Genomic DNA, 27877 nt, shown 5'->3' with positions numbered 1-27877 from the left:
AACCTGCGTGCTTTTACAGCAAAATGGCGACAGTCTAATAGAGGGAGAGAAGACGGTGTCAGGCGCAGTGACAAACTTGAAGACATGAGCGCTCGTCCTGAGGTAGGTGTTACAGATGCGCGCAGGGATACGTCGTAGCAGGTGCGGTCATTAGTCGGTGATGTGTCACTTATGTCGTAGGTCGCTGTGAAGGCAAAACACCGCAGTGAGTGATAACAGGCGGCAGCTTTGTAGTCTTACCTTAAGTTGCTTCACTATTGCGACACTCACTCTTTGTCCAAGATATCGCTGCTGGAGTTTCTCCGTCTGTGGGAAGAGCAGCAAGCTCGCTGTCGCATAGCCAGTCAAAGTAAAGTCACGGCTCTTAGCTAGGGAGCTTTTTGCTGAAAAGAACAAGACATATCAAACTGAGTGATGCAGGACACTAAGAAAGTTTTAAGCTGCCAGAATTGCCAGTGGCTAAAATAGAATTTAATTCAAAGAGCATGCAGGGTTTAGACCCTAAGTTGGGCTTTTAGTGGCTGAGCTGGCAATACAGTGGAAAAACACTAGGGGAGAGCGGGGTAAGTTGTCACACTGTTCATAACTCCAACACTAGAGGCTCTATCTCAAAAATGAAATAGCCACTTTGTGTGACTTCTTCTTCTATAGTCAACCTCCTGTTCACATGTGGTCAAGACTGCTCTAATCTGAGGTGAGCACATCTTTTTTATTTTTTTGACCTAAAAGGAAAAATAAATCACTTTAAATTTTCTTCAGTACAACTTTGTTAGGTATAGATGTTACAAATTATTATTTTACACAAAATAGAGGAGACATTAACGTGTCTTTTGATACTTCAGCTGATGTGCTATGTTGAGCTAACCCTGACATTTAGCCAAAATTAGCATAAATGTCAGTTTGGGGCAAGTTGTCTCATTAACTTTGGGGCAAGTCGTCACATGTGACAACTTGCCCCAATACAAATAAATGCTCCAAAAAATTGTGATATTGTAATTCATTTGTATTTGCAATAAGGTTTTTGAAGAAAGGAAGGAGAGGCAGGAATTAAGGAAGGAAGGAAGAAAGTAAGATGGTTCGAAATTATCAACGAAAGACAGAGCGTGGCAGAACACCACCTGACATTTTGTTAAAGGCAGTCAGGCAGGTAAAGATGCAGAACAAATCAATCAGAAGTACAGCAAAGGATTTTGACATAAATTACCGTACTCTAACTCGGTATTGTCAAAAGATTACCAGAGAAGAAATTGAAAGTCAGACAGCCATGCCAACAACAATGGTTGGTTATACAACGCCAAGGAAGATTTTTTCCCCTGATTTGGAAAAGCAGCTTGTTGAGTATATTACTAGGTCAGCTGACATTTATTTTGGTCTGTCACCAAGTGAGGTCAGAAAGCTTGCCTACCAGTTTGCTGTGGCACACGAACTGAAGTTTGTGCCTTTGTGGGCAGAAAAAGAAAAGGCCAGCAAAGAGTGGTTTACAGGCTTTTTAAAGCGGCATACAACATTGTCACTGAGAAAGCCAGAAGCAACTAGCCTTGCCAGGGCAAGTAGCTTCAACAGAGAGAATGTCAATGCTTTCTTTGACAACTTGGAGAAAGTGTTATGCAAATATGAGTTTGGACCAGGAGACATTTGGAATGTTGATGAAACTGGGGTCACCACTGTACATAAACCAGACAAAGTGTTGGCCAGACGTGGATTCAAACAAGTAGGGTCATTGACCTCTGCTGAAAGGGGAACCCTTGTCACACTGGCCTGTGCTGTCTCAGCCATAGGGAATAGTTTACCTCCATACTTTATTTTCCCGCGTGTCCACTTCCGTAACCATTTCCTGATCAACGGGCCACCCGGCAGCAAAGGAGGGGCAAATTCCTCTGGATGGATGAAAGACACACACTTTGTTGACTTCCTGCAACATTTCAATGAACATACAAAGTGTTCAAAGGAGAAGCCCTGTTTACTCCTTTTGGACAACCACGAGTCTCATCTGTCCATTGATGGACTCAATTATGCCAAAGAAAATGGCATAATCATGCTGTCATTCCCACCCCACTGCTCACATCGGCTCCAACCATTAGACAGGTCTGTCTACGGGCCACTAAAGAGGCACATCAACAGCACGTGTGATGCCTGGATGAGGAACAACCCTGGGAAGACAATGTCTATTTATGACATTCCTGGGATTGTGGCAATTGCATATCCTCTGGCTGCAACCCCATTGAACATTCAGGCTGGTTTTAGGGTGGCTGGGATTCAACCTTACAACAGAAATGTATTTCTGGAAGCCGAGTTTGCACCATCCTACGTCACAGATCGCCCTATTCCGGACCCTGCCCTGCCAGGCCCCAGCACTACCTCTGCACTGCCAGGCCCCAGCACCAACTCTGCACTGCTAGGCCCCAGCACCAACTCTGAACTGCCAAGCTCCAGCACCATCTCTATCACGAGCTCACCCTTACCCAGCACTGCAATTACTGACAGCAGACTACCAACTCCAGAGGACATCCGGCCATATCCAAAAGCTGGCCGCCGAAAACCAAACAGCAAAGGAAGAAAACGACGCAAATCAGCAATTCTAACCGACACGCCAGTGAAGCAGCAACTAGAAAAAGAAAAGAATAAGGCTGAATCTAGCAAAAAGCTGTTTCAAAAGAGAGGGACGCGAGGGGGGAAAACATCTGGACCTATGAAGAACAACGCAGCTAAAAGAAGAAAAATAATTCAAGAGTCATCATCAGATGATGAAGAGTGCTTCTGCCTTGTCTGTGTGGAGCCATTTTCAAACAGTCGTCCAAAAGAGACCTGGGTAAAATGCATAAAATGCAACAAATGGGCCCATGATGCTTGCACCTCAGGCCAGGCAATTTATGTGTGCCAGAATTGTGACTCTGAAGTTGAGTCTGATTAATCAGAAATAGGGCATCTGTTTTGTTCAGAGGATTAACATGTTAAGTAAAGCAAGTTATTTGCAGCATTCCATTCAGTTATGATGGATTTATGTGCAAGCCAGAGAACATTTGAGTTTAAAGTTCAAACTAAAGTTTTCTTTTTACTTAATGTTTTGATTAAAATGTGTATTGGATTGAAATAATTGTTTTTTTCCAAATTCTCTTGGCATAATTATTCAAATTTCCAGTTTTGGTTTGAATTTAACAATTAAAATCAATAATCACAATTAAGTATTTGTGTTCTTATTTTAAGATAATCTAGTGTGACAACTTACCTGCCGATGGGGCAAATTGTCACAAGTGCACATTCTCCATTCAACAGTCTACAACTCCGTAATGAGATAAGATATGAAAATGTAATGAATACATCATATGTGCCCGAGACTTCCTTCTTTCATTTGGTGAAACATTTATTACGTTGTGATGTATGGTGCTCAGTAAAAGTTAGTCAGTGTGAAAAGTGTGACAACTTACCCCGCTCTCCCCTACTGGAGAAGCATTCGTTAAGGGAATGGATGCATGAGTGAGGTTGCATTTGACCTTGAGTCATAGCAGTGGCTATGAACTAAATGCATGTAGTGTACTGGGAACGATACAGCATCCTGTAGCAGAAGCCTGTACTAGCTGTCACTGGGTGAGAGGTGAGGAAGTTCTGTTAATCAGTTAACCCACAACACCCAGTCAAGATGAGCATACAGTAAGAAAACTCTTTCCTGAAAAGCAACAATGAACTTATCAAGAGGGCGCCTCATGTGGCGTTTGGAGAAACATTGCTTTATTATAATTTTGTTTAGTTATGAGCTCAGATTTATATTTATAATGAGTGTTTCCTGTGATTTTTAGGGTTTTACAATTTTTTTTGCTGTGAGTGTGCATCACATTCCTGTTATCACCTTTATGCTGGAGGTTTAGTCAAATCAAAGTGTAGACCTACATAAGTGAGTCCATCACTCCCTGCAGGTGTCTAAGGAGGAGCTTAAACAGCTATAGAAAGAAGGCAGCTGCAGCTTAACAGCCTAGTGTTGGTTTTACCGCATTAGTATACCGCAGAGAGTAAAGGAGTCAACTGCTCGACTAAATAAATCAGATGGTTGAGGCATGTTATCCACGAATTGATTATATGTCACTTGACAAGGTCAAATATTTTAACCAAGATGCCTGAAGTCCCTGAATGCACAGCATAGCAAACAGTTACGTGTTCTCTGTTGGCCTGGCTGGCTGCTTACACAGCTATAAATGAAGACACGTGGGACTTCTTAAATGGGAGTACACTGGCCTGAATTAGCAACTCAGCTGAGGAACAGCTGCAGAGATGAGATATTTTAGTAATCAGATGCTCCGACCAAGAATTTGCAGGAATATATCAGACGGGAGGTTTTCATAGAACCACATTGACTGGACCACTGTAGTGTTTCTCTTGGTGGTGAACATTTCAAGCCCAGTTCAGTTTCCACTGGGCCTGAAACCAGATATTGTTTCATTATTCTAAACCACATAAAATGGTGAAAATGTCCAACCCAGTTTTTCAGAGTCCAAGATGACGTCAGTGAGGGCTTGTTTTAGCCACTCAGCAGTGCAAATGCTCAACTACTGCATAAAACAGTGAAAAGCAGGAAATCATTACATTTAAAGCTTGAGACAAAATATTTTTTTTTTTAGCATTTTTGTCCAATATTTTATGTAATGTGGTGCAAAACATTTTGTTAAACTAGTAACTGCTTAACTGACTAAAGACATTTTAGCTCCAGTTGACATATTTCTTAAATTTTAATCCTCTTTGACAAAGCTTTTCCTGATTTTTGGTAAATGGTGAAAGGACTGATTCTTATATAGCACTTTTCTACTCTCCCGGAGTACTCAAAGCACTCTATACAACATGCCTCATTCACCCATTCATACAAGCACTTCTAAACACAAGTGCAAAGTAATCTACATTCACACGCATTCACACTCCGATGAAGGGCAGCTTGGGGTTAGTATCTTGCCCAAGGATATTTGACATGTAGACTGGGGAAGCCAAGGATCGAACCACCGACCTTCCAATCAGTAGCTGATCTGCTCTACCATTTTTGTGTTCAATTTAAAAATAATGAGGGAATGCGTGGATATCGCCTGTTCCTGATAACTGTGGTGATGCTTAAGTGTGATTTCTACCCGCAAGGAAGTCTAGCGAATTATACCAAAGCTATACAGCCATGCCTTGACAATATATCGGGGTTGTGACTAATTATTTTCATCACTGATTAGTGTAAAAATTATGTTTTTTTTCTTGCCTACAAATTTTCCGAAACCAGTAAATAATGAACTTGATTTGTGCTTGATATTGTAAATATTGCTCTATCATTTTCTGTTGGGGCCCCAGAGAGTCAAAACCCTCTTTAACAGGTTAAAACAAATACTTGATTTTTTACTTACTATTGATGTATTACCTCGATAGTCATGCCTTGTCACATTTTTATAATGAGGATTACGAATCTGATTTTAAACTGATGCTCTGTTTTGAGAGTCACATAAAATGACACGTGATCTGTTTGTCAACAAGAAAATCAGCTCTAAAATATGCTGACAATACTTTTTAGCTTCAGAAAATAATAATTAGCTTCTTTAATATATTTCATAAAACAAGTTTCATAGACTATTTTTTATAGTCTAAAAGGGCGGACAACCCTAATATGGAACATGGGTAGGGCTTTAGCCAAACAGAAGCTCCACCCACCTGCTCTTTAAATCTTTTTGTTTGGGAGAGAGAGCCAATCAGAAAAAGGTGGTTCAATGAGAGGAAGCTGAAACAGCTTGTTTCTCACAATCTGCAGGATTATTTCAAACAAAAAGGCTCCTGTGATATTCATCAAATATGCAATGTCAGTTTATGACAAAGTGAGGTGATCAGACCACTTCACTCAGTTAAATTGCAAAAATAAATTTTTACGCTTGCGTTCTCATTACTCTCCCAGTGATTTGATTTTAATATAAATAAATAAGTTAGCTAACCTGGTCTTATTGGTGGATCCCAGGTTAAGAAAAGTGCTGCTTGTACAGTGTGTGTTAGCAGAAAGAGATGGAATTAGATGATATTTCATTCTGCGTGGTCATTTTTTTTCCTTACATCTGTGTGGATTGCATTTACTGATGACCGAGTGTGGTCAAGTTGGCCCAGTGACATTTGCAGCCTTAATCATTTTTGGTTGCTTGGCTATTGCATTTTTCCAGTAATACTCGATCATAGCAAGTAAAACAGGCAAAAGAGCTGAAACACCAAAGGCAAAAAAATTCTTACAGAAATAAAGTTGGTTAACTTGAAAATTATTATTGCTTAAGTTCGCACAAACAGTGAAGATTTTAACGGCTCCAAAACAATAAGAAAGCAGCTGAGAATGGAGACATATCCCCTCCGGCAGTGTGTGTCAGATGGACTCACAAAATCTTACCAAGGCTTCTCCCCTCATGTGATCCGTTTAGTGTGCAGCTTGTCAGCATAATAATTCTAAAGATTCTGAACATTTACCTGCTTTTGGCTCTGTTAGAGGTGTTTTATGAGAACAGTGTGGAGTAATTATTGCTTCAACATACACTGATAAGTTAGGGCGTTCTGATTTGTTCTTTTGTTTTATTTACTGCATGATTATCCATATCAAGCTTTTTTCCATATGACAAAAGACAGGAGCATTAATAGGATATTGTCTCTCTTTAGAAGTCATAATGATCCATTCATGGTTTAGTATTCAGACAAGAATCACAACAAGGTGACATGCAGTGAAGCATACATGTCCATAATTCGTTTCAAAGAGCCGCTGAACTGAAATAAATGTATTTGAGCAGTAAAGGCGCGCTTAAAATGTGTGTTGATTGTTGATTGTGTGTGTCTAACTTTCTTCTGCTATCATTATTCTAATCATAATCTCAGAGCATAAACCTAAAATGTGACCCTCTCTGAGAAGGTGTTATCATGCAGAGGCACAGTCGCGTGTCTCCTTACCAGCTTAACACCTGAAACTGTAGCTCAGATGTGTGAAATGCTCTGAAACTATAGCTGGGTGTGATTACCAGTCAAATTAAATCTGAGATGTCAGTTACATGTGTCAGTGCTTCCACTCCTACTCTTGGCAGGTTGCGGGGAGTGACAAGCTGGCTGTTGATTATTTTCCAGTGTGAAACAGAATCACTGACACACAGTTAGTGTTTACAATCCCCGAGTCTTTGTTTAATTTCCTTAAAATATAAGTGACTTTTGTGATTTCTGATGTTGGAATTGCCATGACACTGGCATCGTACCGTCAGTAAATACTCAGCTGACTGCTGGATGCTATGTGCTTCTTCTCTGTTTGTATTAGCGAAATGTCAGTAACCGAGAGTAGGATTTGTAACAAATCGATTTTATTTTTTCTGTGGTTTTGCATTTGTTTCTGCAATTTAAACTCTTGTTTTTTGTTTGTCTTTGTCCTGCTTCATTCACTGCTGCCACTTCTGCTGCAAACAGTATGAAGATAATGTGAGAGCTTTTCATTTCCTTGATTTGTGACGGCAGCTCTACTGTGAAGGATTCTTAGAAATGTATTGTAGATGAATACCTGGGGTTAAAGGTGCATGCTCGCATTCTGATTCTTTGACACGTGATACGTTCGGATTATATAAAATGCCTCAAATAAGTCGCTTTTGAACACAGTTAATGTTGACAACTTCCAAACTACTAATTTACTTTCTTTTTTAGCTTCAAGTTTGTAATACTTTTGGTCTTCCTAAATCTAAATTTACATATAAATTGAGTGGTACCCCCCTTTTAAATAGTCATGGGAGTGACTTCTTCTTGGAGAGGAATTTCTTTTAAAGAAGAGAAGGACTTGAGCTACTTGAATCTTAATTCACTGGCAGGTGAGATTATTGCAGTCCATCAAAGGCTGATTGAAGCACTGAGCTGTCCACAATCCAGTCTGCTGTTCAGCCTTTGCAGATCAAGCCCTCTCTTATCCTGTTTCACTCGGGCTGTGGACCATTTCCTCCACTAAGGGGCAGAATATGATTACTGATACTCTCAGCCCTCACTCTAAGAAATGAGACACTGAAGAGCATCATCAGTTAACGGGGGTCTATGTAGTCAGTGATTAATATAAATAGGAAAACTATAACGAGTTGATGTTGGTACATGTTTTTTTTTTTCTTTTTTTTGTATGAAACCTTAAGATAAATAACCTAAAGGAAAATCCTTATAAAATTCTAATTATATACAGTTATGACTTACATGTAAGAACATGTACAGAAATTAAATCAGCACAGATCATTAAGTGCACAATCATTCTGTCTTAGTAGGTTGGTTTTAGTATATTTGCATGACTACATCCGAACTACCACAACCTAAAATATACTTATCGCTTATATTCCAAGTTTGATCCAATGCATACAAGTCTGCAAAAATGTCAAATCAGTATGGTCTTGCATTTATCCCTCTGAACATTTCACAAGTCCAAACAACCTCTATCTTTGAGGGTTGGGATTAGCGAGCTTCCATTGTACATGAGCTGCGAGGCAGCTAACCCTTTCTGTGATACCTATCTGAGGTTGAGCTCAGCACTTCCCTCATTAATTTCCCATTTATTCTCTGAGTTGGATGTGATATTTTACAGATTTGAGCATGCGGGGCACAGGTTAGGTGCAATTATGCTGACGGAGGGCTTTTACAGACATGCTCAATGAAATCTGGAGTGTAGGATAATACATGTAGGAAGTTATATAGTGATTAACCTTCATTTCAGTCTCCTCGGCGATCTCTAGGAGGCAAATCCTCCTCCAATCAGCTGTTGCCAGGTATATTATCCAGCCTTTTAAATGACCTTCAAAATAAAAGATAGTGGCAGGCCTGCTTCTTCTAGAGCTTTTGAAGCATTTATTTGCCCTTTTATGTTGTTCAGCAGCATCTTTAAACTACAGCTCACTCCCAAAATCTTTATTGGTAAGGCTATACGACTTTACTGGACAATTTCATGTGGAATCTTTGACCAGTAGCAGTGCAGTGGAGAAATGTTCTGTTTCAGTGTTTGTAGCAGAAATACTGAAATAAGCATAGCAACTCCTCAGGTTGTCATTAGAAGCTTTAACATTGTAGCATCACAATCAATATTTGACAGAAGTAAAATGTTGTATATTAGTTTATGCTTGTTTTTTTTATGTTTTCAGCAAGTTTCAGTAGCTGCAGGTGCAATGGTGATGTTGTTAGAGTGGTTTTGGTAATAACTCAAGTAGACCTAAACATGTATATAGTATTGATTTTTGAGTTTTATACCAGATTCAGAGAAAACTATAACCAACCTCTAAAAGTGACCTTACTCCAGTTGTTATCTTTAATCTATTTATTTTTAGTATGGTGTCAGCAGCTACAGTAAAACGCCACCTTTCTAACAACGCACAGAAAAAATCCTGTTAATCTGCTAATGATATAGAAAATTATGAAAGCTCCAAAGTCACAGTTATTAAGCACCATTAAACTGATTAAATACATGAATGTCATAATTTTCGAGTTATTATGCAAAGATATTTAACACAATTAAGATTTAAACTTCTTATCTGATATCATGACATTATAATAACGTGTAATCGTTTTTCACAAAAGCAGCATGATTGATGAAGACACTTTTAGCTAGCTTGTATTTTTCTGCAATTTTTTTTAACACTGATGTCACAGAAAGCCGCCTTTCACAACAATGGCTGTTACCTCCCTCGCCCCTCAAAGAAAGGACATTTTTGAGCCCCTTTGATTTGGTCCGATTTGTTTTGATGTGAGGAGTGAGTGGTTTTTAAAATCTCTTTAACTCCCCAGGCCTGGCCCAGCCTCCCACAGGGCTAATGACCGTAGCTTGGCCTGTGTTGAATAATACAGATGCTTGTGAGGTGCGAGCGGGGAGGAGGGCAAGGGGTTAGACACGGGCCCTCCTCCTACAGTACACTTCCATTGATAAGATTGTATTAATTGGTATGAATAGAGAGGGTTTTCTCCCTCTCCATGTATACATTTACTATTATACTCATTAGCTTCCTGTTGCCTCCCAGCGAGTTTCTCCTTCACATCCCCCGGGGTCTCCTGGGAGGCAATTTGCATCTCTCCATGGTGTCTCTCTGGGGTTATTGAGGAAATATTAGCCTCTTTTCTTCTGTGGCCGACCCTTTGATTTATTTGGAGCTGGGGCTGATAGAGTGGCACTCACATGTTAATGACTGGCGTTGATATAGGGTCTCGGTGCAAGACGACTCATTGATCCGAGTTGAAAAGGTACAATTGACAAGCAGTACTGAATAATCATCTTACACGCATCTGTGCGTGTGTGTCTGTGTATGTGTGTGTGTGGACCTTGAGAAATGACAAGGGATTCCCTCTGCTGTCAAGGCTACTGTGCTCTAGCTGTCCACTTTCCCTGATAGTTAGATAAACAGGCTTCTGTGGGCTTCTGAATTTCTTGCGACTTTTCGACAGGCACAGTTTTGGCTTCTTTGCAGCTCGTGTCATCTCTTTGACCTCACGTGATCACAGTGGCACTTATCTTAGCCGCTTCTAGGACTCTACAACCAATCAAAGGCTGCACGACGCACTTGATCCAGTTTCTGTTTGGAGTCTTGGTCTAATAATAGAATTCAAGGTGACTACTGAGGGATCACTTTGGCTGCCATTAATGAGTGCTGAGCCCCTGCTACCTGCCCCACCCACTCACCCCCTCAGTTTCTGCCATGGAACGCTCATATTATGTGTTAAAGAAAGATAATGAGAGATTTCGTCCTAATACCTGCGATGCTTGACATGCCTCCGAATTTAAGCTCACTGATGTCTGCTCGGCAATGTGGAGCCCGTCCTCAATTGGGAGAGCAGTTTGACACTGACTCGCTTTCATCTGGATGGTCACATGTCTACAGTGAAGCAGCAGCAACAAAGTTTGATATATATGTATATTTCATGTTTTTTTCTCGTCTCAGCCAGAGTGGAACGCATCGGCCTAATCATAGCAACATCTTCTGTCTTGCTTAGTATTTATATACTTTCAGTCATATGGTAATAATAACATTTAATAAAAGCCAACATCCTAACTGCCACTAAATAAAAATACACACCACCGCCATCGCTGCATCTTCTCTGCATACTTATAACAGATTAGAGGTTATGTATATCAATTGTGCAGCTCATGCATATTGTTATGAAGGAGAAATGCAGGAAATGGAAATGTGCCATTTCAACGCGCCAGCACAGCTTGCCAAAAGCAGGCAAGTGGGTTGTGCTTGCGGTGATGGTCGGGTTTGTTTTCCTCTCAGTGTTGGGAGATGAGAAGTCATGTATCTAAACAGAGCAGATATGATGTTTATGAGAGCCATCTGCTTGGCAGCCCTCCTGTGCCCACTGCCCTCTTCAACGTGAGAGGAGCCTCATTAAAAAAGTCACATGCCTGAGAAATTTCTAAGCGCTGTGTTTTTTTTCCCCCCCTTTTAAAAGGAGTGGAGTTTAAAACTAACAAAGCCTTGGGAAATCCCCATCAGACATCCCTCCCTTAATCCATTTAATTTTGAAAGGTATTGTTTAAAGCTTTAAAGTTTATATCGTTTAATCCCTCTCCAACACTACGGGCACCAAATGAGGCCGTGTCAGCAGCTTGAACAGATATAATCTACTCCACACAACAGAAAATCCTCCTTCAAGACAAGGTTGCATGGGTTTCCTGTGAACTCACTGTTTGATGTTTCTACCTGCTATTGAACATGACTTCTGTCTTAACCCAACTGTCACTCGCTCCCTGTCCCCTTTTATCACTCCGAATGTTCTCGCTTCACCTTTCTTCATCAGTAAATCTACCATCACAACCATTTCACTCATTCCCGTTTTTCAGGAGAGGGGGCCGAGGAGAAGTTTGTTGTGGACAGGTTCAAGAGGGTTTTCTGCCTTCTGTTGTTCATATTTTTTTCAGACAGACTCTCGGTTTCTTTTCTTTGAGTCCCATTGTCTCAAAATGAAAACTTTAAATTCTCCACTTATTATTTCTTTGTTTAGGCCTCCCACAAATTTATTTCATTCTATTTAATTACAATAATTTACACAAGAAGAGTGATGCATTTCCGTTTGCTAAGCATAGAGTTCCTGCCGGCTAGTTGAAAAGGTTAGCATAGCACAAAGTAAACATTGCTAAAAAACTGTAAGAAATTACACCTGATGTTGCTTTTACAGTGAACTTTTCTGAGCATTAAACAAATTAGATTTATGATGTGTATTAGTGAGCTGTAAACCTGCTGATCGATATTATTAAAAGGCTAGAGCTAGGCTAGCAGTCATGCTTCTAGCCCTTATGCTAAGCTACATGTTAACTTTTGTCATTATCATATATGGCCACATCACATGTCACATGATCTAGCTGTAAGTACAATCACAATTACAAACATAAAGGTTGGCACTAAATTGAATCTGCTGGGAAGACATCAAGGATGCTCTAGACTTTCAATAAAACGTGAACATATTAGTCTAAACTGGAAATACTGGGAGCCAGTTAGAGTTTTAGTTGGTGCACAGTGCACTCAGAAGGTTTTGTCTTATTACACTGAAACTTACATGGGCTGAGAATATAAAATTGTGCATGTAGAGGGGAAGACATTGTTTTCAAGTCTTGTCTTCGGGTCTGGCTTTAAAAGTCAGATACAGTTAATAAATCCTACCAATTAATTGTTCATTTTTATAGTGTCATTATGTCATCATAGTGCTGTACTGACTAGAGAGGATGCAATAAAATAATCGATTTAAGTTTAGTAAACCAAACTTTTATTTTAAATTAATTTGAAAATAAAAAGGAAAAACAGTGGGGACCAGTGATTACTTATTTAGGCACAACCACAGCTTACGTGCCCATCTGTCTGGCTGCTTATTGGTTGACGTAACAGGCTGCTGTCTTCTGTCAAATACTGAACACAGGCAGGCCAAAGAGCCATAGTCACTGTAGATGGCTGCCGCTTAACTAAAATGTTGTTTTTAGATCTTAAAAACCATAATCCTTATTTTTTATCAACTCTTCATAGTGAAGTTGTGTTCCAAGACTGGATGTATCCCATATATGCTAACAGTTTTTTTTGTTTATACTTTGCGGGACTAAGAGACAAGCCTCATCTTTAGTTCATAGATGTTAGAGTCCCATCTAACGCCTTGAAAAGAATAAAACTCATTCCTTTGAGTGACGTCTTGCTGTAATACTTACCTGTGAGCTTTTATTCTTGTTTTCAAAGCATGCATTACCATTTAATGTGTTCATACTATAAAGAACGTGATATTCTTTGGAACATACCTTCTGTGGTACTCGTATAACATGTTTTCCTTTAGTTTATAATTTGAGTCGTATAACTCCAATATATATTTTCACTCAAGCAGTAAATTACATTGTTTAGTTATCAAAGGCTTTGTGTAATTACATTTGTGCAATTCAGGATGACAGAGCTGATAGTGTCTGCACAAGACGCTGGCATACATAATCACAGGCGAAATCCCATTAGGGAGGATGGAGACCATTATTATGGAAATGACCTTTGGGTGACAAGAATTCAGGGGGATAAAAGAATACTATGTAATCCTGACAAAGAGGCTGTGTGAAGCCACTTGCTCTTTATTTTCTCTTGTGCAAATTTAAGAAATTTATGGTGTTTTATGAATGTGCAATTGTGTTTTGTAGTGTCACATTCCTTTTTTTTGTGTGCAAGAAGCCAGTTAGTCTGCTTGAGAAGTGAGATTTGGCAGTGCATTGCTAATTTCATCCTGCCTTTCTGGTGTGTGGTACTGTGGGTAACTGCAGGGCCAAGATAGCAGAAGAAAAACTTTACGATGTGTTTGTTTCTCCCTTTTTTTTCCCCCACCGTGGCACCTTCGTTGAGAACTTGCTCACCTTGGGATTACTGGATTGTCAAGCTGAATCTCCGTCTGTTTGTTTTGAGCCACGCTTTGATACTCTCACACTAAAGAGGCAGCTTCATAAATTCACATTGTGTCAAATAAATCAATAGATCCTATTAACTGAGGAAGTTGTGTAGTGCAGTACTTGAGGGACTGTGCCCCCCCTCGTTCAGGCATTTCTCCAGCAAAGGCAATGGCAGAGGAATGTAAGGTTGGCTCTTGATCCATACAGACAGCTCCAGCAACAGAAATGGTTTGGCTGACTGGTCTCAGTTGGTCTTTAGTGTTGTCTCCACTGTGCTGCCAGCCTGGGTCTTCAGCTGAACAAGAGGAATGAATTTGCTTGGACATTTCCAGCCTTACAGTGCCAACCTCCTGGTCAATCAGTTTGTAGTCCTCATGTGACTTAAAGTTTAGTGTTGCAGTATTTTTATTTTATATTTTATTTAATAAATGTCTGCTTTCACAAAAATGGTACAACAAATATTCTACACCTATAGCCAGAATTTAATTCTTTACTTCACTGGCATGAGATGAATAACATGGCAATGTCAATTCTAGATGTAGTTTCAGGCAAAAATATGTTAGAACACCAAAACAAATGTCCAAAAATGCACAATGGAAAATACACCAATATTTTTACTGATATTTTCACCACACAGAATCGATCTTCCTGAATACAACTTTAAAAAGAAATAACATGAAAGCTTGCCTGAGAGAGTTCAGGCTGTGCTGAAGAATAAAAGTAGTCAAATATTGACTTCCAAGCTCATTAGAATTGTACAAATGCTGTTTGTGCCTTAAACTGTATATTATATTTCTGTTTGTTTGCACATTTCAATAAATTACTGCACCCACTGTATTTCCCACTGTATTGTACCTGTCTCATCTCAAAGTACAGTCCCTTACTTAAACCATATCTGTTGTGTTATATATTATTAGGCAGCATAAACAAATACATCAACCGTATATAAAAGGCTGCATTCACATGTAGGATAAAGATAAAACTCCCCAATTACTCGTATTGATTTTAGCACGGCTTTTTCCATCACAGCCGGGATAAGTGCACTCTCCTACACCTCCAACACCTACTGTCATCAGCTAGGCACATTCTTTTTGATTTCGCTGGTGTAAAATAAACTCCGTGAAAGACATTATGTAACATACTTTTGCACATAGCCTCTCTCCTGTATTTACCATTTTTAGAAATGATATAAGCTCGGGTTTCTTCATCCGTTGTATGTCTTCCTCCATATTTTCTGTCTTATTAGCCTTTGATTTTCACACTTCACTTGACCTTTTGTTCTAATGATTGTCCAAAACAGCAGAAATGACTGGAAACCTAGACCGTCATCGCACTGCTCCAAGTTCCAGCCTTATAACATAGATGGCTCATGAGATCTAGAGAAAATAATGACAGAATTTAGCTAACAACGTGTGACCTTTGCACTCTGTCATTATAATAGAGGCAGGTTTTTGACTCTAGGAATATCTGTCTGCTCTCACAGGAATATTGGAACATGTCTAAAAGAACATGTAAAATTACTCCTTACCTTGTGTACTAGAACAAGTAATTTACAGTCGAATGTTATGCTATTTTCACGAATTCGGATTGTTCACAGTAGAGAATGACAGGAGGATGAAAGGGAATAGAGCATGACACGTGCTGTAGTTGAGAGCCAGACTCAAAGCTATACCAACGTGAGTACATGGCATGCTTCCCAGCCCACCAAATATCAGAGCGTGCTTCAGGAGATCAAATTAACCGCATAGCTTGAGTTAGCTTGAGTCATTTTTACTGTTAGTGAAGTGAAAATCAGTACTTTTATTTTCTAAATGTGTAGTTTCTGGATGAATGCAATGCAACAGTTTTGTAAATAGCAATCATTAATCAATCAGCAATAAAAATAGTTGAATATGGTGCATATAGTATATGAAGTGTTAGTACCAATAATGCTGCATTTATTGTAGTTCTTGGAGGTTTAGCTGTAGTATATAGAGAATTGCATTTGCTAGACATCATTTTGTTCACGAGATGAGATGCACGATCGAAGCTGTAGGTGCTGGAAGAACAAAAAAAATGTTAAAGACTTCACAATAAAAGAGAGGTGTTATATTGTTTTCTATTGTGTAACAGAACACAATGATGAACACAAAAGGGATCATGATATTGCTTCTAAATCTCATTTACCAAACTGAAAATACAAAGTGAGAGTCTTGGGGAAAATAGCAGACAGGGTTAGTAAAAGCTCACAGCAGACTGATCTGTGCATACAGCTTAACTGTATTAAAGCTCATAATCCCTGTAAATATCTTCAGGCAAGGCAAAGTCAGCCTTTTAACATTGACTAAATGAAGTAAATAGAAGCAAATACATTTTTAAAATTTGCTTTTCTGTTGAGCCCCTGTTCTTTATATATAGAAGCGAGTTGTGTGAGTTGGCTGCTAATGAGGCTTGCACATTTTCAACCAAGATATTTTGATGGTTTTGCCACCCTGCCGTTTGGGGGTAACAGTGAAGCTCGCTTTAAATGTAGAGCGTCTGTTCCCCTTTCGAACCTTTAACACCACAACAGATGGGGAGAATATGGAGCTCGGAAGGTTTTACCTCTGAGGTGGTAACAGTGAAGCCACTCATTAACACTGAATTTACCACTTCGTTAGCAATGCAGCTTCCTGTAGAGAGCGACCAGCCCTGGATGTCAAATCCACTGAGCATATGTTTCAGACTAAATCTGCTCTGGACAGCAAAATATAATCTGTTATAAGATCCAAAATGCACATTTTTAGTTGTAGTTATTTTTAATAGCTCAGAGCTATTTGGTTTCATACTGTCCAAATAAATATGGAGTAACTGTGCTTTCAAATCAGCCACTCTTAAACGAATTTGTATGCCTGTCCACGTGTATGCGCCAAAGTGTATGTTTTCTTTGTGTGAGTCTGTGTTTGTATTTCAGACAGATTGTGTGCCTGCCAATTTGTCAGGATTCAAGTAACAACAGTCTCATGCTGGGATCTGTGTTGGCACCATCACAGAGTGATAAGACGCAATATGATCTCATTGGAGGTGTACTTTGTTCCCATGGAAATTGGTCAATTTTAGCAGGCGACTGAGAACTTTAGGTGGAGAAGCAGGAAGGTTGTATCCCAGAGGTACGCTCACATAATTAAGCATCCTCACCAGGGTATTCAAGGCTAACAGCAGGGTTTGTTGTGAATAGAGGTGGCGAAAGAGGGTGTTGGAAAATCATAATGCGGCACAGAATAATACCACTCTCATTTTACAGAGCAGTGGGAATAGCCCAAAAGGAAAAAAAAAAGATTTTTTCAACAACACCACATTGTCAGTGAGAATGAGAGAAAAAGAATTAAATTTTACTATATTATGTGCAAGAGTTATCTTTTTCTATTTATACTGTGTATACGTGTAGATATGTATAAGATGTTGCACGCTTTATTTGACTTGCTCAAAGTTTGCAGAATAATTTTCTTCTTCATATTTCAGAAAGTATCGCTGCTATGTCTGATCTGAAGCTGAATGCGCAAGAGGACAAAGACGTGGAATCGGTGTCTGACAGCCCAGGTCGTACTCGGGAGCCATTACAGACTCACACATTCTCCCCGAAGAACAATGCTGCAGGTCTGTCCTCAGATGAACACGAAAACCCTTTAAATGGAACCCAGCCGAATCCATTTGTATACAGCAGTGTCCCTGCTGTTCCCCATGCAGACAATTCATTGCCTTCAGGAGCACTTGTTAATGGACCTGGTTCACACCCCAACTCAGAGGTACACTGTGTCCTGAACAAAGGCACTGTTTTATCCAACAGTGTCCTGGATGCCGTGTGGCAAGCGGAGAAGGACACGAGCCCCGAGGTGTTACCACCACCTAGTGAGCTTCAATCAGACGCTTGGAAGAACACAGTGGGACCCGACGTAAAAACACCGGCCACACAGCCAGGTGTCAACACGCCACTGTCTCACTTGGAGGAGAATGAGTCTAAACTGGCCTATTCCACGCTGTCAGGTGACAGTGCAGAGCAAATGCACATTAGCCAACCTTTGACAAAACAGACAATAAAAACAAGATCTCCACGGGACATGGAACGGTCTGGAGTCTCCTTGGATGATTATGATAATACTGAAGTAATCAGGTGGGATTCAACAAGAAAATGCTTTTTGCACAACGACAGAAGGCTGGAGACCAAAGTGATGCCCCAAAGAGACAAGAAGCACAATACACACACGAAAAGCATGTTAGGCTGTCTTGAAAAGGTTAACAACAGCTACAGACATTTCTGCAGTGGTAATGATGTTGAAAGTGTTGACACTGGCAACAAAGATGAATTTTTGGGTACACAATCTGACATTGAATATTCAGTTATGCCATTCAAAGACCTTTCTCGGAACATAGCTTTAGACTCTGAGAGCCATATTTATAGCACAGCGCAGGGAGGCAGTAATGAGGAAAATGACCCTGAAGATGAAAACTGTGTTAGTCCAAAAGTGGAACAGTTGAAGGCAGAGCAACTTGAACGAGATTCACTTTTCTTTTCATGCACAACATGCAATGTTAATTTCAAGGAAAAAAGACATTTCCATAGACATATGATGTATCATTTAGGCAAGCATAATCAGGTGAACAGTGAGAATGATTCACAGCCCTTTATATGCGGAGAGTGTGGGCTTTTGTTCTGTGATAGCAACTCCCTCATGAGGCACATCATTATTCACCAAGATAGGCTGGAAAAACTTATGGAGGAAATTGAAGGTCTCAAAAAGACTGAATTTGAAGATGGGGCCACCACAGTGCCGTGCTCTCGGTGCACGTTTGGTTGTAACTGCCAAAAAGTCTTTGTCCAGGGTACCAAAACACATGATAATTTGAAGCACTACTACTTTTGTGAGGAGTGTAATTACATTTCCTTGACACGGCAGACACTTGTAGCACACTTACATGTTGCACACCTCAACACACACCAGCCTCAAAACAGGAAAATGAGTCATACTAATGATGCAGAGGGAGCACAACATGTTCCGTTTCAGTGTAAAATGAGTTTTTTCCCAAGGAGAGACAAAGTAGTGTTAGGAAAACATTCTGAAATGCCATATGTTGGCAAATATAAAACAATGGCCCGATGTAAACCAAATCTATTTAAATCTACTTTAAAGGAAAAACTCGACCGTTCCACTGAAAAGGGGGATATTCACATTCAAAAAACTGTTGACAACACTGTAAATTGTCATCAGTTTAAACCCAATGCCAGCTGCACTAAAAGCATGCTGTCGCCATATTTGTGGAGAATCGACAAGCATGGAAAGTTACTCTTACAACCAGCAGAAAAATTGGATGTGGAAACCGATCTCACCTGTGTACAAGAAGATGCTGAAAACAATGACCGCAGGGCTTTTGGCAGCTTAAAGCTGGCAAACCGTCCTACAGCCGCTGCTTTTACAGCCAGGAAGCTTAAATTGGACCAGATGTTCTGTCAGGGAAGCAAAAATGACCCCGTAAACGGGAGTTTACAAGTACAAGTAAGCCAAAATTCTCCATCAATGGGAAAAATGACTACACCTTTGCATAACACTACTGAAAGAATGAATGGTAATATATTGCCTGGGCTTAGCCAGAGGCTTAAGAAACAGTGTGCAGTTAGGGAGTTAAAGAAAGGCTGTGAGGGTGATGATAACTTCAGTGATGACACCAGCGAAGCTACAGGCAGCTTCTTGGAAAGCAGCGAGAATGAAAGGAACTCATATGCTCGGAGGTATTTGAAAAAGAGGCAGAGCTTTACAGCCAAACACCAAAGCCCCCACGCACTCAAGGTTGAAGATGATGGAGATGAAGACTGCAGTGACATAGAACAGCTCATAATCAAAGAGGAGCACATTGAAACGACAGTGAGTGATGATTCCACAGAATTGCCTAATACATCTCCAAGTGATAGTTTTGATATGTCCCCCACACCATCAGTAAAACATAAGCCCTGTCCTTACTGTCCCGCCACGTTTGAGTCCGGAGTGGGTCTGTCCAATCACGTGCGAGGACATCTTCACAGAGCTGGGGTGAGCTACAATGCCCGGCACATGGTTTCACCGGAGCAAGTGGCGTTGTGGGACTATCAGCCAAGAATCCGCAGAAAGATTTCTACTGGCATGAGAAAAAAAGGTACGATTATTTTAACAAATAATAAATACAAACCGAGTCTGAATGGACTGTGTGCCAAAACTAATATCCCTAACACCGATTGGCTCATTATAGCCTAGCTTGTGCAATATTAGGTGCCTGCACATACTGTAGAATTTTAGTGTAAGCGTGCCACCTATCAGATGTGTTCTGTATGTCCTTAAATGCTATCAAAAGATGAATAACATTATATTTTGTAATTTAGTAAGAAAATCATTTTGCATTTTTGATAGGAGAAAGAAATGGAGCCAGGGATGTGTTGGAGCAAGCATCTATAATCTTAATCAGTGGGATTGCATATTGCGCACCTCTCTATAGAAGCTTTGGTTAATTACTCCATGACAGAAGTCAAAGTTCTTCAAAGCTCCACAACCATTTCAAAGTGGCACTTCAGGATATGGTATAGGGTTTACGATTTAGTATTTCTGTGATCGGCAGTAGGGTCTATTATATGACTTGCATATAAAAGCAGCTATAGAAAATCTATATCTATAAAGTTTCACATTCCAAAATGTACACTAAAAATAGCTTTTTTCTTTCCTTAAATTGTGACACACTGTTCTTATATTACAGCTGTTAAGCCAGAAACTCGAGGACAACACACGTGTCCTGTGTGTTTGGAATGTTTTGATAGCAAAACTGGCATCTCTAACCATGTGAGGGGACACCTGAAACGAATAGGTACAAAGGTTACCAGCAGCAGTAAGTCTCCGCTGTGCGCACTAAATGAATTGCTACAGAACAAAACGGAACATTGGAACAACCTTCTGACTAAGAGTCAGTTCTCCTCTCAACCTTTAGCCCCTCAGAAGTTCATCTGCAGCAATGGCCTCTTTCTGATGCAGACAAGCATCCCAGGGAAACTCCAACATGTCAAAAGGAGTCTGCATCCCATAAAGAAAAGCCTTGTGTGTAAACACATGGTAGATAACCTCTCAGAAAGGAAGAAGCTACATGGGGAAGCAGAAAGAGGCACTACAGCCACATCAAGCACTTTAGTTGAACTCCTCAAAGCCAAACAGGAAAGTGTGGAGCTTGCAGTGAGCCAAGAAGCCTATGCAACCAGGGTGATCTGTGAGATGACCAACGATTATATGGCCAAAACAGAGATGACCAGTCGGGAACCAAACTGGTCTGCTGGTATGGAATCTTTAACTCTAGATTTGGACAGCCATCATACTGTATGTAAAATACATCATTTTTAAATGTTATGCAAAACCAGCCAAAGCAGAAAAACAAAAGTTGAGGTATCATTATCATGCATTTAATAGATCATATGTAAGACAAGCTACTGTATGTCAGTTATTATATCATTAAGTGTAGTTTATTGTTGCGTTTTAATAGTTTTTTATTTAATTGTCTTTTTATTTCTCATTTAATTGTTAGTAGAGGAATAGCATGTTGACCCAGGCAAACGCTAGGCTTGCATAAAACATAACCGCATCCATATCAACAACAACTTTATATCTTTTAAATTCAGAGTGTGTCCTGTTTTTGAGCTGCCTTCACTTGCGTCAAAGCCAACTAATTCTCAGATTTTAATTCATATTTTATTACAAATTTACCATGTCTCATCCCAGATAACGTGTTTATTGTCGACAGAATACAGTTAAACAGTGTGAGAATTGTTCACAGTCATTTGATTTGTGGGAAAAACACATTCTCTGCATAGAATGCCACCAAAGTGCTTTTGAAGTTCATATTAAAAAAACATGAAATCCTCTTGATGTTGTGTCACAAGTCCATCATCCACGAATCCACAATTTTGTTTAATGTCTGTCCAAATCAAATTTTCAGTGAGGTACTAAGGAGGACAAAGCTGCAGTGTACTTCCCAAAGACGTTTTATCCCATGTCTTCTGTCCTAAAGACTGATTTAATGGCAATTTGTAGAATAACATTTGGGTATTAACGTAAATGCACCACCGAGTTCATTTCTTCTCACCTCAAGGTCAAGATGACTCTCAAATCATGTGTTACTCACATTTTTGGGATATTTTTCTTTGACATACAAATACACTGAAAAGTAAAATCAGGTTCTTTAATTTTTGAAAGATCGTTTGGGATATCTACTGAACTATGCCAGATATCATTAATCATTAACATGCAGTCTAGTGTACAGCATCATTGTTGCCAGTTTTCCTGGAAAATGAATATATCTGTGATTTTGTGTGTGTGTCTCTGCGTGTGTAGTTTAGGAATCCTTTGTGACTCCCTCGAGGTGGTGAATTGTATGTGAAAAAAGTCCCCCTGAAGACACAAGATTGTGTTAAACTTTACCAGTAACACTTTCCAAACAGGAGAGTGCAAATAAGATGCTTAGAATGCAGCCAGGTGGAAGAAGACTTTAGCGCACACTGGGACTAACAGTTTATCTGATAATAAAATTACTGCATGAACTCAAATATATTCTATATTTCTTCGTAAATATTCAACTTCTAATGTTTGTAAACTTGGATTTGTCACATATGGTATCATGCGCAGGCTAAACTGTATAAAATGAATATATAACCTAAATATTAGGGAAATGTAAAATACACTCACATCATTTATTTTATTTTTCAGGGGAATGTGACTCAAAAAAGATTTATATTCAGTGTGACAGCACCTTCCCCACTGTTTCCCAGCTTCCTGGTCATATTCAAGCAAATGCACACAGGAAGAGGATTGCAATTTTTGAAGAAGAAGGTAATTTCTGTTGAAGTAAAATGAAAAGCAGATGATATTTGCTGTATTTAGAGACAAAATGTTGCAAAATGTGCATTTAGAAGTTCATGTCAAGGATAAACGGATGTATTTCTTGAGATAAAGAATTCTGGTGCTTTTTTTTCTAGACTATGATTTTAGGAAGAAGAAACCAAGACAAAGGCCGGAGCTTAAAAATAATAATTTACCTTCACTGAATACTGAGATGTGCACACTGACCTGCAGGTAAAAGGAATGAAAGGCTACATACACAGTATTTCAACAAAACAACGCTTAAACTGGCACATGTATAAAGGACAAGCTGGAATATTGACATTTGCATGTTTGATGGTTGCAAGCAATTTGTCTGCACCCAGTTTTATGACTGTTTATTTGCACACCATGATGTCACCCAGTGGTTTGTAAAGTCCTGGACAGCTCAACTTTTCTTAATAGTAATTACCACATTGCTCTTTTGGGCCAGAAGGAGCCACTCAGAGAAGCTGTTTGGCTTTGAGAATGCATTTAGCTCAAACTTGCTGCATATACCTGGTAGTTCAACTAGATCTAACTTAGATTCTAACTATAAACAAATCACTGAGGAGTTTTTTTGGAACCGAACTACCACCTGCTGCAAAGGGTTAAAAGTCCAGAAACTATCAACGAATACTCTAGGAACTTAAATTACGGTTTGAATATCTATGGAGAAAGGACTGAATGTAATAGTTAAGATATCTGTGGAGCTTGGGGGAAAGCAAATAAAATAACGTCCGTTTTGCTTTAGGAAATGTATTGCTGTCCAGGAACGTGAGATCATCCAGTCAAAGAGGTTCTTAAAATATAGTGACTATCAAGTGTAACAGGTAGATAAGACTGAGTGTCATCAGCATAACAGTGATAGTGAACTTATGCTCCAAAAGTCAAGTTACAAACACAGCCATGGTTTAGTAACTTCTATTAGTTAAAGTGCCCATGTCTCTAACAATGCCATTTTGAAGCCTCAATGAATTTTATATAGTTATGGAAAAGACTGGAAAACTTGAGAATCTTTGATTACAATGTATAGAATGAATAAAACTACATCTTAGTTAGAAGGCGTTAGAAGAAATGCATGAAGTCCAGAAACACTGACAGTTTCTTTTGGTGTATCTCTGCAGATTCTGCGACCTAGTTTTTCATGGTCCCTTTTCCATTCAGGAGGACTGGATCAGGCATTTACAGAGGCACCTTCTACACACCAGCGTACCCCACTCAGGGAGAGGGATGGTAGAGGTTTTAGCCCTTCATCAGAAAATACAACTAAGCATGTCTCACGAGGACCCAGAAACTGGGTAGTTTTACTTCCAGATCCCTCCAGATCTATGTATTTCTCTCTCTCGCTCTTATTCTCCCTCTAGATATATAGATATATCTATATATATCTATACCAGCATGTTTCTGGAAAGAAGTATTTTAGTTATCCAGGCTACTATATAGTATAAATTTTCTGTATATTTGCAAAAACTTAATTATAGCATATTTTAATGCAACACTTTGCCTCAGCTAATACGACTAATAGGATTCCTGTTTTTTGACTGCAGTATAAATTATGCGCAACAATATGTATGATCCAAAAAATGTTTTTGTCATTATATAAGTGCCTTGTTAATTCAACAAAACAACTGCTCAAAAATCAGATTTTTGTAAGGAGGTTTTCATTATAATACAAAAACTTAGAAGGAGAACTGCACTTTAAAAATAGACAAGAATTTGAATGTGTTTCATGTTTCATTTTCTTTTAGAGATAATATTCAGTGAAACTGTTGCTCTACTTGTACGCACAGTACAGAGTGTCATTAGTTTGTGGATGCTTTGTACAATTTCACCTCTGTGTACCTGCATCAGAGACAGAATTCTTCTTAATCCAAATGACATTCAAGACATTGGGACAGCTTGTTCTGTCATCATTTGTTCTTTGCTTTAACCTTCAACATTCAGCTTAATTTCTGAAAACTGATTCTCATTGTTAGGCACAACAATAGCTTTTTATGAAAAACCCTCTTTAGTTGTAACAAAAGTTATATTATTTTCTATGATTAGCTCTGTGTTTCCAAAGGTGCTGTCTTTGGTTCAGTGGAAATGTGTTGTAATTAGAGACATCACGCTTAAAATTCATACTTAACAGTTTAAAGACGGAAATACTATGAACATTACCTATTATCCAAATTCACTTGCACTTAAATTTGTCACAAATTTTGCATGACAGGACTTCTGGCTATGCGCTAAGATAAATTTAGGTATTTCAGCATGTGAATAAGTACTTTTGCCAGGTCCTTTCAGTAAAATGTAGTAGTTTACCTTTTTCTTAGTACATTTTCATAATTGTATTCTCTACATTGTATATTTTAAGAACAGCTAAGGCTTTGACGTGTGTGATCTAGTCTGGCTGAACCTATTGCCAAAGCACTTACCTCAATTGTAACACTTTTGATTTATACTATATTAAAAGCCAACAAATAGTATATTTAAAATTCAGAAATTTAGATTTAGCTAAATCAAACAAATGCTTGCTCTGGTTTTACAACCAAATGCCATGAAAGGATAACTATTTTATGCATTTACTTGCCTATTTTGAATATGGAAAACTGCAGATATAGCATCTCCTAACATGTTGTACAGTTTAGCTTTGTATTAATACATGTTGTTGAATCAATTTAAGAATTCCAGTTTGATTTGGATTATATCTTCTGCAATCAAATATTCATACAATTCTGATGAAACTTGCATGCAAATATTTGTATAGAAATCAGCTCCATTGATATTCAGCATGTGTGATATGAAAGAAGTGTTGTAAATTTAAGGAATTAAACACGTGTTTATTTGTTGATGCTGTGCCAAATTACATTAGTGACGTTTTTCAAGATGTTTTTAATCTGATAAAAAGATCTTATATGATGTGATACCATGCTTAGAGGAGCATCTGACTCCTCTTGGCTGCACTGGCATTATTTACAGCAGCAGTTATGAGGGACTGAGCAAAAGGTTTAACGAACATGCGGATAATTGAGCAAGGTGAGATTAGGTTAAACAAGAGACGTCATTTACAATAAAATGGTGTTTATCACACAATATGCTGTTGAAAAGACATGTTAATTACTAAACCTTAGCTGAATCACAGATCAACAGGCAGGTGCACATTTGCACACTGAAACAAACATTGCTGGCTGGAAGAAGTCCTAAGGCAATTTGAGTGTGGGTGATTGAAATCCATACTCGACTTCCAATGTAAAAATATATTCCAAAGTTTTTCTGAAAATAACACGATGTCTGTTTTGTGTTTCTTTTCCTCTGCTGTGCCTCAGCAGGGAAACATAATCCAGGGCAAAGAGAGAGAGAAAGGAAATTTCTTGGTGTAAAACTGTAAGCTTGAAGGATAACCACTTGGGTTGTTGAAAACAGACTCCAGAAAGAAGGTTCATAACATAGCAGGCCTTGGTGACAGCATTCTGTCACTCAGTCATTGGTCACTGTTCCTTTAATATTTTTCACCTTTGTTCAGCTGCAATTTTTCACTATACATGGAGAAGTCTTTTTTTGTACTTGTGCCAATGAGTATTGTCAGCATTGGCTCTAGTGAAGTGCAAACACACCTTTGAACGTTTACTTCTCTCTGCCATTGTCAATAAAAGCAATGTCTTCCTATGTGTCACCTCTTGCAGCAGCTGCTCCACCCTCCAACCCCTTAGAAATCTCTCTCTCCTGTACTGGGAATAGTAAAAGATGCATGTTAAATGAATATCGCCATCTTATTGTAAATCAGAAACGGAGTTGATTAGACACAAGAGACGTGTGCAGCATAAAAAAGTGAGATCAAGCCAACATGTTCAGATTCATATTTTAAACAGACTTTTGCACATGGCTGAAGACGTCTTTATTTGCCTTTATTTAAATGTATTATGTTAAATCAAGCCACAACCTTGGCAAATGCCAGTTGAAATAACTTGACAAATGAGAATTCACAAACGGTTAAATTGATTGGCCAGTTTGTTTGTAACCAAAAAGCAGAACCAGTGCCTGTAAGACCCAAACATTGGTGTCATTAGCCTATTAAATGGCAGTTTTCAGATATTATCACTCCAGTAGATTTGGCTAGTGTCTCCTAGCTCACTAGCAGGCTGTTTCAACCTCGTTAAATTACGATGTTGGCACAGATAACAAATAAAAGCAAGGTAGAAGTGACAAAGTTGGTATTCAGTGGTAGTGGAGTCAGTGGTGGCATGAGACATTTGTTGCACTGGGGTTTGTGTCGCAGCTGCAACTGGTTTTTAGACTTTATTTTACAACTAATATGTGCTGCTTAATGGGCCACAAACATCCAAAGTTAGTGAGTAAACGTTAAAGCTCTTCATAGAAACTCAAAAAAACACAGTTGTCCTGCTGTTTATCCCCATTTTCCCCATTAATGTTCTGCTACATCTATTTTAAAGTCAATTATATATTTGTGGAAGTAAATGAATATTTTGCTAGCTTCAACCATGCATGAATATAACAACAGTGAAGCCAGATGTGAGTTTAAATGACTTTCTCTTGCTGCTTCAAACCTGCAGTGCCTTTGAAATCTGTGAGTGGAAATATTTCACAGTATATAGTAAGTGATGTCTTTTACATTCAGACAGCAGAAAATTCATTGTTTGTGTTAGTGCAGGATGGCCATTGCCTTACAGATCTTCAGCTGCAACAAGATTCACATTCAGACAAAAGAAAATCTGAGTGCTGGTGTCACTTTGTTTGGAAGATGTGGAGGAAAAATAATAAAGATATGATCTAAATAAAGGCAAAATATGAATTTGTAGTGGATTTAATGGAGTAGAGTTTAAGGTTGATTGGTGTTTATCATGTATTAATCTGTTTAATCTGCCCTGAAAGTGGTGGCGTAAACAACCTCAAACACCACAGCAATTTTTTTTTGACAAAAACGTCATCATTCTAATTTCAAAGAAACGTCTCTTTGATTACAGAGCACAGATGCAACTTTTAGCAGCAGCAGCTGGAGTTGCCGCTTTCAGCTGTCTAAAGGTGTCTTATGTGATAATGAATCAGCCCCTTCCCCACAACACACAACCTGATTTTATTTGTTATGTTTAACAAAATTTGTTGCAATTCAGTTGGGTGAAAGATGCACATT

The 27877-nt window shown here is 39.0% G+C and overlaps 1 protein-coding gene across 6 annotated transcripts; it reads left to right on the top strand.

Annotated features, from left to right (window-relative positions):
- On the top strand, positions 1-27489 carry znf644b (zinc finger protein 644b). 6 transcript variants are annotated; one of them, XM_085265507.1, is made up of 8 exons: positions 127-563; positions 652-694; positions 17348-19743; positions 19858-20011; positions 20603-21169; positions 22594-22716; positions 22863-22959; positions 23871-27489. In XM_085265507.1, exons 3-8 carry the CDS (start codon positions 17362-17364, stop codon positions 24046-24048), a joined length of 3501 nt encoding a protein of 1166 aa, XP_085121633.1. In that variant the 5' UTR covers positions 127-563; positions 652-694; positions 17348-17361; the 3' UTR covers positions 24049-27489. The 6 variants fall into 6 exon arrangements, with proteins under 6 accessions (XP_085121630.1, XP_085121633.1, XP_085121632.1 ...); XM_085265506.1 differs by having other exon boundaries at positions 17348-20011; positions 20603-20731; positions 20831-21169; XM_085265502.1 differs by having other exon boundaries at positions 17348-20011.
- The last annotated feature ends 388 nt before the right edge of the window (positions 27490-27877 follow it).

Source organism: Mchenga conophoros, linkage group LG23 (assembly GCF_057382185.1).
Source record: "Mchenga conophoros isolate Kocher_MC1m ecotype Shallow Benthic linkage group LG23, M_conophoros_male_GT1.1, whole genome shotgun sequence".
In the NCBI taxonomy this organism is placed as follows: Eukaryota; Metazoa; Chordata; class Actinopteri; order Cichliformes; family Cichlidae; genus Mchenga; species Mchenga conophoros.
Note: the sequence above shows the minus strand (reverse complement) of the source record. Positions and strands in the feature narration are given on the sequence as shown.

Excerpts from the sequence above, each read along its gene's own strand:
- znf644b (XM_085265504.1), top strand. The coding sequence starts at position 17,362 with ATGTCTGATCTGAAGCTGAATGCGCAAGAGGACAAAGACGTGGAATCG. Across the intron at positions 22,717-22,862 it reads TGCAATTTTTGAAGAAGAAG|ACTATGATTTTAGGAAGAAG; the intron begins GTAATTTCTGTT and ends TTTTTTTTCTAG. Across the intron at positions 22,960-23,870 it reads ATGTGCACACTGACCTGCAG|ATTCTGCGACCTAGTTTTTC; the intron begins GTAAAAGGAATG and ends GTATCTCTGCAG.